General features: G+C 41.3%; 2 protein-coding genes and 1 long non-coding RNA gene across 5 annotated transcripts in view; 2 read left to right on the top strand and 1 right to left on the bottom strand.

The window, feature by feature from the left end:
- Nucleotides 1-7,982, bottom strand: part of LOC106814910 (cathepsin O-like) — a 12,162-nt gene extending 4,180 nt beyond the window's left edge. For 2 of the 3 annotated variants that reach the window (XM_014819289.1, XM_014819288.1), the window contains exons 1-3: nt 7,788-7,982; nt 6,838-6,943; nt 6,424-6,538 (exon numbers count right to left, since the gene is read on the bottom strand). In XM_014819289.1, coding sequence (XP_014674775.1) covers nt 6,424-6,538; nt 6,838-6,943; nt 7,788-7,976 — 410 coding nt within the window. In that variant the 5' untranslated portion in view covers nt 7,977-7,982. The remainder of the gene's footprint in view (nt 1-6,423; nt 6,539-6,837; nt 6,944-7,787) is intronic. The other variant, XM_014819290.1, reaches the window with a different exon arrangement.
- On the top strand, nt 4,957-5,417 carry LOC106814915. The gene is made up of 2 exons (XR_001394678.1): nt 4,957-5,109; nt 5,206-5,417. It is a non-coding gene; the product is annotated as an uncharacterized LOC106814915 (long non-coding RNA).
- A 3-nt stretch (nt 7,983-7,985) lies between the features above and the next one.
- Nucleotides 7,986-12,811, top strand: part of LOC106814911 (40S ribosomal protein S3) — a 21,946-nt gene continuing 17,120 nt past the window's right edge. The window contains exons 1-4 of the mRNA XM_014819291.1: nt 7,986-8,074; nt 8,319-8,543; nt 9,296-9,390; nt 9,613-9,800. Coding sequence (XP_014674777.1) covers nt 8,045-8,074; nt 8,319-8,543; nt 9,296-9,390; nt 9,613-9,800 — 538 coding nt within the window. The 5' untranslated portion in view covers nt 7,986-8,044. The remainder of the gene's footprint in view (nt 8,075-8,318; nt 8,544-9,295; nt 9,391-9,612; nt 9,801-12,811) is intronic.

Here is a 12,811-nt window from a genome sequence, read left to right on the forward strand (position 1 = left end):
CAACTTCTGCCATTCTGCATACACTCCAAAATCCCATTGGTTGATACAAATCGCGTGCCTGAAACTCCTGTTTTATGGTGCATTGTGACCCTAACCCTAACCCTAACCCTATTAAAAATTAAAAATTAAAAATTAAAATAATTGTTGTAAAAATTATTTGTTGTTATTAAATTGTTGTAAATAAATCATGTAAATATTTGCGTTAATTGGAAAAAATAGTTAAATGGATAAAGATAGAAAATACAGAAAACAGGTAAATAATAACAAAATCAGCATGGATTCGATCCAACGACCTTTGAGCCGTGATGCCTGTGCTGTAGGCGTTCAGCTATCCAGGCTTATTGGGTTTTTATATGAAGGTTGTGCCATGAATATGACAAACACTGTGACGTCAATTGAGGCAGTTTTAGGAATCAATGTTTAACCCTCCTCTTGAGGTCAAAAAGGTTATCAGACACTTACTCTTCGCACGTCAGTGGAAAGCACATTTCATGGTCCTTTCAATAAAGTGATAAAAAATATAGGTCAGCGCTGAAACAAAAAAGTTTTTCACTCTGTCCATTATGGCCATGTCCTCAGAAAATGTCTGATATCTGAACTTTCCCACCACTGCCCTTTGACCCGTGACTCCAATTTCGCCAATGGTGATGGTTCCTGCCCATCACACTATACACCGAATATTAAGAGCATAGGTCGAGCCGTTAAGATTTGTGCCGGCAATTCCGTATTTCCTCTATACCTTAAGATAAGGGAAAATATTCCCCTCCGTTTATACATCTTGACCTTTGACCCTTGACCCCAAGATTTGTCATCCTGAGTCCTTTTCACGATCCCCCCCCCGACGCTCCTGAATATCGTGACCGCTACGTCCGAGTGTTAAGATTTGTGTCCAACTGTTGACGAACGGACGGACGGATGCACGGATGATCATGCGATTCTACAAGCTGCCATCTGACTACGTCAGATGAGCTAAAAATAGTTATTATAACAGATAATAGTTGGGATAGATTACTTAAAATGATATACATAGTTACACTGAAAACAATTGTGGCCATTACAAACTTTAAATTATGCCGTGGGTTTCATACCAATCAACCTTTTGGGTACGTTCAGTAGTTGGCTATTGTTTGTTACCAAGCCAGAGATCAAGGCTTAGAGGTTGAAATGGCTCAGCTGGCTCCTGTTTCAGTTTAAGAATTTAACTGTAACAAAAACACAAATGAGTGACATAAGTACAATGTTCTGGCACATGAATATGAGATCCATTATAGCTGTAATGTGAAAGTTGAAAATAATCTTTAGGTATTTATCTATATGGATTCCCTTTCCTCTAAATTTCTATATGGGTTCCCATCCCCTTCTATGAGCATCCTTGTGCCCTCCATAGGGTTTTTTTTAATAATAATGTGTATACAAATGCTTGTTCTTCTAGACAAATAAATTATTTTTGAAAGGAATATATGTTCAAGTACTCATATCTTCCTGCACATACCTACCTTGAATTCCTCAGGAGTCATGTCAGAAAATTTATTAATACCAAACTGTGCATTTTCTATAGAGACTGTTTTAAGAATTTAAACTTTGCATGTCGGATCAAGCTTTTCTGAAAGAAAAGCCAGTACATATTAACACGTACTAGAAGTAGTAGGAGAACCAGAAAAAGAAAACTAATATGTGCAATATACACTTGAATATAAGTTACGCAGTGGCTGCAGGTACGGCAGCCGTCGTTCGTTGAAGCCCATTTTTGGCGTTAGGGTTAGGGTTAGGGTTAGGGTTCTAGCTCATCTAAACTCTCAAATCGCTGAATTTATTTCGCCAAGGGGTTATTTCGAAATCTGGCGCGCCACGCCTGCCATCTTTTGTCTCGTTAAGTATGAAGCGAAGGACTGCCATACCTCCAGCCTCGAGACATAACATACGGCTGCCGTACCCGTAGCACAGCCTATAAGTCATAGCATTATTGATAAACTAGTAAAAGTTGATGAAGTATGCCAACAAATAATCCAGTTCGTATATCGTTTCAACAAAGTATATCGTGTTTAGCCAACTGTTGTTAGTGTTACCACGAATTAAAATGATACTGACCGACTTCTACACAATACACATGAAATACCACGTCTACTCACTACTGTTTAGATAGTAGCAGTAGTACTAGTAGAGCGATACAGACTACCCTCCATGATCCAGATTGAACGACCCAGCATCACACGATCGGGTCTGCTATAAAACTCTACTGCTAGAAAAGATTCATTGCGAGCGCGGTTTACGTTCTCTCTCTATTTAACGCAAATGCTAATGACAACTTTGTAACAACAGTAAACATGTATTTGGCCGCTGTCCCGGCGTGTGTGTACTAATTAGTATTAGGCTATTACTTATTTACTATTAGTATTATTAATATTAGTGATTGTAAAACTAAAACTGTAACTCACTCAGACTCAGTTTAGTTACTTACCTCAAACACATTCATTCTGAAATGTATTCCTTAACTACCTTCTACATGGGTCTTATTATATTTTGGCCAATATATTGTTTTAAATAGTTGTTCTAATTTTTGCGATTTGTGTTAGCACTGACATTACGTATAAAGCAAAATAACAACCACACAAAACAAAAACATGTAAAAATAAGTATTTCGTGGGCGCAGCCATATTTCATGTGTTTTATCTGACGTTCACATTTCGATTCCGGCACACAACCTCTGTTTTCGATATCGCCAAATGACCTCGCGCAGATTTCAAGAAGCGGAAGGTAAATTACTTACTATATCTGTAAATATATGTTTTATTTACAAATGTAAAGGTTCTGCATAAGCTGATATTCTGTTTGATCATTGCGATCAATTTTATATCTATTCATGCGTTGGTGTAGTATTGATGTTCTTCGATTTTCATTGACCATTGTAGCGTTGCCATTGCTATGCTGCAAGTGCTTGTTATGGCTGCCGTTTTTCAGTGTAGCGCAATATTTTATAGTCGTGCTGTTGTGGTTGTTTTTAGTTTGTCGCGGAGGGCGTATTCAAAGCCGAATTGAACGAGTTCCTGACTCGTGAGCTAGCGAGGATGGCTACAGTGGTGTGGAAGTCAGAGTGACACCTACGCGTACCCGAAATCATCATTCTTGCGACGAGAACTCAAAATGTTCATTGGAGAGAAGGGCCGCAGAATCAGAGAACTGACCTCTGTTGTACAAAAACGATTCAACTTTCCAGAAAATGCGATTGAGGTAAGCATATTCTGCACTAGTCCGAGCCGACGCAGACCCCAGTAATGCGGCTGCGGGCCGGCGTCTATCTTCAATCACTGGAAAGCCACCTCCAGTTTGGAGGTGGCACTTATAAGTAATATATGCGCCCGATAATATACAATCATATTGCGTGTAACTTATCTTTAATCTGAACTTGAATCATTTAAATACGTGCATGCACGCTATGGTGACCTGGTAGCAGCCACAACATAAGAATATATCAAGTTGTTTACCTAATGGTAAATATAAACATCCAAAGAAAATGTTCTGTTCTTCATTCACATTTGTCAAGCAATGAAAATCACTTCCGGTTACTCATCGGCTATTCCCGATGTTCAACAGGAAACAATGGTAGGTAGTCCGCGCCCATCTATTATATATTTTGAATTATTATTTCCGAGTGAACCGAGGCTCCGGAAGTGAATTCATTGGTCGATCGAAAAACATCTGTCAATATGGCCAAAAATATCGAAGTTACTCTGACTAGGATTGAATTATTGCATGAAAACAAAGTTCTGAAACGGAAATAAAGTCTTCGGAAAGCGATATTGACAAACAGAAGGTCTGTACTTGATATTTTGGGGTCGGATATACCCCCGTCACGCCCTCAGTGCTACTAGATTCACCTATCCAATGCCCACAACAAAAAATTGCAACAATTTTTACAAGGGTGACTGCAGACGATAAACCCGCACCCTCAGATTAGCAAAGCGCGAGTTTACGTCTGCATTTGCGGACTAATTTTCCAATTATAGCACGGTAGCGGCAAAAAACCTGCAATTAATCCAGTAATCGAGGTCAACCACTGTAGCATGACCTCCGACAAGATTAGTTCAAAGGCAGATGATTTAGTCTACATATACATCTATATGGTTACGTAGATCTGTCTGTCTTGACAATTTCTCGACGTTTTCCAGTGGGCGCAAGAAAAAGAAAATTTACAAATAAGAATTACATGATACCCCCGTCACACCGGACGGCGACCAGAAAATGTACAAGGTCGCCGGCAAACGCGAACACAACGCGAGAAAAAGTCCCCACAAATTACAAACTTGAAAAAAAACCGCGCTCTTACCGCGACCTGTGCGATCATACCGCGTTCTCACGGCGCGCCCGCCACGACCTCTCTGTGCTTATGGCGTTTCTATTGAGATCTATGGTCTTGGCAACGGCGATCACCGGCGTTCCCGCGGCGCTCTCACCACTCTCATGGGGTTCTTACCACGCGTCTTCTACGTGTATCGCGACTGCACGGCGACCTCACGGCGTTTCTACCACGTTCTCACGGCGACTATATAAGCTGGTCAGATTTTCGGGAATTTTAACTGTATAGTTGTGCGTTTGCTGAGTAGAAACACGATGCCGAAGAAACAAGCTACCAGAGACCGAGGTCGTGGCCGTGGCCAAGACAGATCGGCATGAAACAGATCGGATGAGCCAGATCCATGAATTCGCCGTTGAAAATGTTACCATTTTCGCAGCGTCTTTGCCACGCGTGTACTGCGCATGTACTACGTTTATGGAGATGTTACGACGCTTGTCTCATGACCTTCGCGACCCCACCGCGTTCTCACCGCGTTCCAGGTCAGATCGCCGAACCTTGGCGTTTGTTTTGAACATGCTCAAAACAAACGCCGTGACTCGGTGATCATTGGCGACCATGGCGACCACACCACGATGTCTGGCGTTTCCACCACGCTTATAGCAACCTTAGCGCGCTCTGGGCCCATTTTCCGTCGCCGTAGCAGCGCAGTAAGGACGCCACCCCGGTGTGACGGGGGTATGACCAAGAATAATGAAGTAAGGTAAAAAGATTAAAGAATAAAGTGAAGGAGTTGACCCATTTGCTGTTATTTTGTCGTGAATATACTAAGACTGAAATTAGTATATGATGCAGAGTGCACACGTGTAAATGGTATGTGTCGATGTCATAGACAATAGAGGAGCGAAGAAAAGATGAATATACTAAGACTGAAATTAGTATATGATGCAGAGTGCACACGTGTAAATGGTATGTGTCGATGTCATAGACAATAGAGGAGCGAAGAAAAGTTGCATCATAGAACACCAGTGTAGTGACGAACGATAATTATCAATAACAAGGAAACACAATAATACTGTGATAAAATGTTAGTTTCCTTTCAAATAAAATATTTTGAACTAAAAAATGCTCCCTATATAGTTTTGATGTGATCTGAGCATGAAATTTCGTAAGTAATACTAAAGATCATATATACTTTCGTATATGGTATAGGGTCTTTGGTAGTACCAGTGATAAACTGGTCATTTATTATTTATAGTATAAAGCACATTTTAATGCAAAGAAAATACAAACATTTAACTGATAAGGAAAATTCACAAATTTGCACAGCATATCTATGCATAAATTTTAAAAAGTTGTACTATTGGTAAAGAAAGTAATGAAATGCCATAGAATATTGCATGAAAGAAAATTGGCGTGCTTGCCGCTAGTCGGCGGTAGAGTCGCATTCTGGACTGTTTACAAGTTTTCATTCATAATATTTTCATGTGTCATCATCATCTAATCGTTTGTAAACTATTCGTACTTGTTTGCTGATCATGAGGAAAAATGAACATGCTAATATAATTGGGGAGAAAACTCATCTAGTGCCAAGTTTTTCACTCTGTCCATTAGGCCATGTCCTCAGAAAATGTCTGATATCTGAACTTTCCCCCACTGCCCTTTGACCCGTGACCTCCAATTTCGCAATGGTGATGGGTTTCCTGCCCATCACACTATACACCGAATATTAAGAGCATAGGTCGAGCCGTTAAGATTTGTGCCGCAATTCCGTATTTCCTCCTATACCTTAAGATAAGGGGAAAATATTCCCCCTCCGTTTATACATCTTGACCTTTGACCCTTGACCCCAAGATTTGTCATCCTGAGTCCTTTTCACGATCCCCCCCCGACGTCCCGAATATCGTGACCGTACGTCGAGCGGTTAAGATTTGTGTCCAACTGTTGACGAACGGACGGACGGATGCACGGATGATCATGCGATTCTACAAGCTGCATCTGACTACGTCAGATGAGCTAAAAATAGTTATTATAACAGATAATAGTTGGGATAGATTACTTAAAATGATATACATAGTTACACTGAAAACAATTGTGCATTAAAACTATAAATTTGCCGTGGGTTTCCATACCAATCAACCTTTTGGGTACGTTCAGTAGTTGCTATTGGTTTGTTACCAAGCCAGAGATCAAGGCTTAGAGGTTGAAATGGCTCAGCTGGCTCCTGTTTCAGTTTTAAGAATTTAACTGTAACAAAAACACAAATGAGTGACATAAGTACAATGTTCTGGGCACATGAATATGAGATCCATTATAGCTGTAATGTGAAAGTTGAAAATAATCTTTAGGTATTTATCTATATGGATTCCCTTTCCTCTAAATTTCTATATGGTTCCCCATCCCCTTCTATGAGCATCCTTGTGCCCCTCCATAGGGTTTTTTTAAATAATAATGTGTATACAAATGCTTGTTTCTTCTAGACCAAATAAATTATTTTTGAAAGGAATATATGTTCAAGTACTCATATCTTCCTGCACATACCCTACCTTGAAATTCCTCAGGAGTCATGTCAGAAAATTTATTAATACCAAACTGTGCATTTTCTATAGAGACTGTTTTAGAATTTAACTTTGCATGTCGGATCAAGCTTTTCTGAAAGAAAAGCCAGTACATATTAACACGTACTAGAAGTAGTAGGAGAACCAGAAAAAGAAAACTAATATGTGCAATATACACTTGAATATAAGTTACGCAGTGGCTGCAGGTACGGCAGCCGTCGTTCGTTGAAGCCCATTTTTGGCGTTAGGGTTAGGGTTAGGGTTAGGGTTCTAGCTCATCTAAACTCTCAAATCGTGAATTTATTTCCCAAGGGGTTATTTCGAAATCTGGCGCCACCCGCCGCCATCTTTGTCTCGTTAAGTATGAAAGCGAAAGGACTGCCATACCTCCAGCCTCGAGACATTAACATACGGCTGCCGTACCCGTAGCCACAGCCTATAAGTCATAGCATTATTGATAAAACTAGTAAAAGTTGATGAAGTATGCAACAAATAATCCAGTTCGTATATCGTTCAACAAAGTATATCGTGTTTAGCCAACTGTTGTTAGTGTTACCGAATTAAAATGATACTGACCGACTTCTACACAATACACATGAAATACCACGTCTACTCACTACTGTACTAGTAGTAGCAGTAGTACTAGTAGAGCGATACAGATCCAAGATTGAACGACCCAGATCACACGACGGGTGCTATAAAAACTCTACTGCTAGAAAAGATTCATTGCGAGCCGGTTTACGTTCTCTCTCTATTTAACGCAAATGCTAAATGACAACTTTGTAACAACAGTAACATGTATGTTGGCCGCTGGCCCGGCGTGTGTGTACTATTAGTATTAGGCTATTACTTATTTACTATTAGTATTATTAATATTAGTGATTGTAAAACTAAAACTGTAACTCACTCAGACTCAGTTTAGTTCTAAGTTTACTTACCTCAAACACATTCATTCTGAAAATGTATTCCTTACTACCTTCTACATGGGTCTTATTATATTTTGCAATATATTGTTTAAATAGTTGTTCTATTTTGCGATTTGTGTTAGCACTGACATACGTATAAAGCAAAATAACAACCACACAAAACAAAACATGTAAAAATAAGTATTTCGTGGGCGCAGCCATATTTCATGTGTTTATCTGACGTCACATTTCCGATTCCGGCACACAACCTCTTTTTCGATATCGCCAAAATGACCTCGCAGATTTCCAAGAAGCGGAAGGTAAATTACTTACTATATCTGTAATATATAGTTTTATTTACAAATGTAAAGGTTTCTGCATAGCTGATATTCTTGTTGATCATTGCGATCAATTTGATATCTATTCATCGTTGGTGTAGTATTGATGTTCTTCGATTTTCATTGACCATTGTAGCGTTGCCATTGCTATGCTGCAAGTGCTGTTATGGCTGCCGTTTTTCAGTGTAGCAATATTTTATAGTCGTGCTGTTGTGGTTGTTTTTAGTTTGTCGCGGAGGGCGTATTCAAAGCCGAATTGAACGAGTTCCTGACTCGTGAGCTAGCCGAGGATGGCTACAGTGGTGTGGAAGTCAGAGTGACACCTACCCGTACCGAAATCATCATTCTTGCGACGAGAACTCAAAATGTTCTTGGAGAGAAGGGCCGCAGAATCAGAGAACTGACCTCTGTTGTACAAAAACGATTCAACTTTCCAGAAAATGCGATTGAGGTAAGCATATTCTGCACGTGGTTTACCTAAAAAAAACTTCAATCTGAGTACTACCATAACTGAGTGCATGTGACTGTACTGTGTACACAACCACCGTTGAGTAATTGTCAAGCGTGACAGATCGACGTAAGCATATAGATGTAGATGTAGACGGCTCAGGGATAGAGAAGATGTCCAGTCCTATCTTCTTATTAGTCATATGTTAGTTACCTTGTGCATAAATAACCATCGTAGCATTGTCATTGTCACAATAACTCTAACTCTATCCGTAGTTCAATTTAGTTTGATCAATTTTGTGCCATTGGGCACGAACGGGTGTGAATAAAACCCGGACCCGGACCCTAACCCTAACCCATTCTACTCCAGTCCGGTTATATATGCAGGTTTTCCGGGTCCGGGTCCGGGTTTTATTCACACCCGACACGAACAGCAATGGCAACAATATCAATAAGTGTAATAGAGCGAATGACGCGTCACAGATATATCTTTGCGGCGAGCTTTTCTCAGGCATCCCGTGATGCATTTGCTCTTGAAACCAGTTATCCCAAAAATTGTTAGTGTTCAGGATAAAACCACATTGGAAATACATAGTCTGCAAGAACACATCATACCCCCCCCCCACGTGAATCACTCAGTGTGCCTCCACACAAAAACGGTGTTGGCTTTGTTACCCTACTCTTGTTGGGTTACATTATTGTATCTAGATGGATCTGTGCACTGTATCTGTCACTCATGTTCAATTTTATTTTCAGTTGTATGCAGAAAAGGTGGCGACACGTGGGCTATGTGCTATTGCACAGTGCGAGTCTCTTAGATACAAATTGATTGGCGGACTGGCTGTAAGAAGGTAAAGGCGTAGACATTAATCAAAAGAAATTACATGGCATGAAAGCGTTAGAGTATTAGCAACCATAAGAAGCAGCGAATTGAAAGTAGTAGGTATAGTCAGTAGTCGAGGTCGAGCGAAACATGCATTATGTATACTAGTGTTTTGGAAATTACAAAGTGTCAAGGAGCAATTTGTCCCCTCACAGTACTACTGTATTACAATAGTTGTGTTTGCAACCAGGGCATGCTATGGTGTGTTACGCTTCATCATGGAGAGCGGAGCCAAGGGCTGCGAGGTAATTGTGTCGGGCAAGCTCCGAGGTCAGAGGGCCAAGTCCATGAAGTTTGTTGATGGACTCATGATCCACAGTGGCGACCCCTGCAATGACTATGTCGATATGGCCGTTAGACATGTACTGCTCAGACAGGGTGAGTAAAAAAATTTTTATTAGACAAATTCCAATCATGTCTGCCTCTACTTGAATCGCCTGTTGCTCTTGTATGGTGAGGTAAAAATTCCTTTATTACGGTAAATGTACGACTGCTTTTTTTGTGTGTGCTATAAATCCTCTGTCCTGTGCATTTACATGTCTCTCAGAAAATGTCGCCGTTGCTTGTATCCTCTTCACGAAGTTTATAATTTGCAGTCAGTGGCTGCATCTGGTTAAATATATAGTTCTAGTAGTGATCATTCAGAGAGAACCTGTTGATGCTGTTGTGAATGATGATGCACAAACTGACACCTCTTATGCGAGGGGATTACATGAATCCTCGATGGATAGAGCTGCTTAGTAGCATTCTGATGCAAGCATTGCCAGTCTTAGTTGTGTTTGATATTTGACTGGTGCAAGCTTTAGGCTACATCTCCAATAATCTACAATGATGTATATGTGGTGAACATAATGTATGATTCTTTAAATGTTTTTACACTTATGTTATAGGCAGGGTGCGAAATTAACGTACAAGGGAAGTACCGGCGTCATCACTACTATCCTGATGTTACTTAATCGGACTCAACCTCGCTATTTGACATTGCAGGAGTCCTGTGTGACTCCCTGAAGAATTCTGGACCATTCTAACCTAAGTGTTTGTTCCAGAGCACGGCCTCGCGGATTTTCTGTATTTTTTCAGTAAAAGTCCGCAAAGCAATTTGGCAGCACGTGCAACCGCATGAAAAACAAATAAGCGTCACATGCGTTATTGTTAATGATCTTTAATTTTGACTTCAGAGCTGCAGACTCCCTCATTTTGCTTGGGCGGCTCTGCTTTTTGAGGTCCGCCGTTGGGCTCCCCATGTTCAAACTTAAATTTCTACTCCTGTATACGGTGTACTTGGCATCCGAGTAAAGATCATGTCGGCCATGGGATCCGTTCTGGCAAGCTTGGACCCAAGGAAGCCTCTTCTGACCAGCTGTATGTTTTGAGGCCTATTCATACATGATGATGGCTATACGCCTTTCTGGTTAGCGAGTACTCTGATACATTTTGCTGTTCTAGGAAAGGATACTTGGTAGCTTTGGCCAATGTGGGGAGGGAGGCGCCTGCTTGACATACCTTATTGTGTTATTTTTTCCAAAATCGATGTCAGTGTAATTTCTGAGTCTGTACATTCTGTGTTTGCTCGATGTGGCAGGTGAACATTGTTGAACGCCAAGGAGGCGGAGCTTCCAACTGCACGGAGCACAACAACAACGCCACACCAATGCAGTGACCAGGAAAATATGCTCAATCCCAGAGCCCCTGCGGCTCGGTCGGGCTGCTCCAGAGCCCAATCTCCGCAGTAGACGGTAGCTTAGAGTGAGTTCACTCGGCAACCTAAAGATCAGACATTGCGAAGCCACAGGAGTTGAAACGTACATCGAACCGCATTCATACAAGGGCCATAGAACCTTTTTTTCCGTTATATTAGTTGCTGCAAAAATTCTAGATCGCCACACTTATTACTGATCCGGTTTAGGACCGCGCTTGAATATGGAGGTAATTAGATTCGGCTTTCTGTGTGATACAACTCGTGTATAAATTTTATTTGCTTTGTGTGTATGACACCTACTGAACCTCTTATGCGAGTGGGTGAATAGTAATCCACGATTGGATATCAACTGCCTATTAAAAGCATTCTGATGCAAGCAAAAAACACAATCTACAGTGTCTGTGTTAGATAATTGAATAATTCACATTATGTGTGCGACAGTGATTTAGGAGTAGCGACATTACTATAGGCAACACACCAACACGATAGAAATCCCACACCCAACCAATCAAAAACCCACGAGCCAGCCCAAAATAAGCGCACCACAACTCCACAAATATAAAATCCAAACCTACAAGCAATATAAATTATAATAATAAATATCCAAAAATATAAAATACAGACATAAGTATAAAAAACGAAAGACAACAAGAAAAAAGCAAAGTATCAGACACGAAAGGAATTATTATAAACCACTAAAAAAACGACTGAAATGCGAAGGAAAAGCAAAAAACAACAAAAACAACAAAAGAAAAAAAAACAAAAACAAAAAAAAAACCAACACACCAAACCCACCACCAACCACCCGCAACACCAAACCCCACATAACAAAAAAAAAAAAAACAAAAACCAAACACACCCACACAATCCCCACCCCCACACACCAACCACCCACACAAACACCTCAAAAACAGCACACACAACCACCCCCAAAAACCAAGACAGCCCCCACAAAAACAACAACACCACCACCACCAACAACCACACCACGCGCGAAAACCCAACACGCCCCAGACACCAACACAAAAACAAACCACACACAACACAAAAACCCAACAACTACAACACAAACCCCCGAACCACACGCAACAGCCCCCAACAAAAACACCAATACATAAAAAACAGAAAAGAACAAACACAGAACAAACACACCCACACCACACAACACCCCAACCACCCCCCACACCACCCCACCATCCACAACCACGCAAACGCCCACCGACCCCCCAAACCCCAGCACCCCCACAAGCACGCCCCACGCCAGCTCCACCCCAACACCGACAACCACAAAAACACAACAAACCACAGAACAACACAACACACAAGACCACTAAAAAAAACACCCAACCAACATATCACATCCACACTCACACCCAACACAACAAAGCCAAAAAAAACACCAAACCAACAACCGCCAGAACAACCACCACACAACCCAACCCAACCCGCCATCCATAACCCAACCCCCATATCCAGCGAGACGACATCACACCCGCGTCACGAGCCAGCCTCGAGCCCTCCCAACCCGCAAGCCAACCAGGCCGACAACTAAACACACCACCAAAACACAGATGAGACATCCCGCTAATGCCCGGTATATACCACACGCGACACAACCACAACAAACAACCAACACACACAACCAGCCCCCACCACACTCCCATACCGGCCACCACACACTACCACCCCA

The sequence above is a fragment of the Priapulus caudatus genome, unplaced genomic scaffold, assembly GCF_000485595.1.
Source record: "Priapulus caudatus unplaced genomic scaffold, Priapulus_caudatus-5.0.1 Scaffold1004, whole genome shotgun sequence".
In the NCBI taxonomy this organism is placed as follows: domain Eukaryota; kingdom Metazoa; phylum Priapulida; class Priapulimorpha; order Priapulimorphida; family Priapulidae; genus Priapulus; species Priapulus caudatus.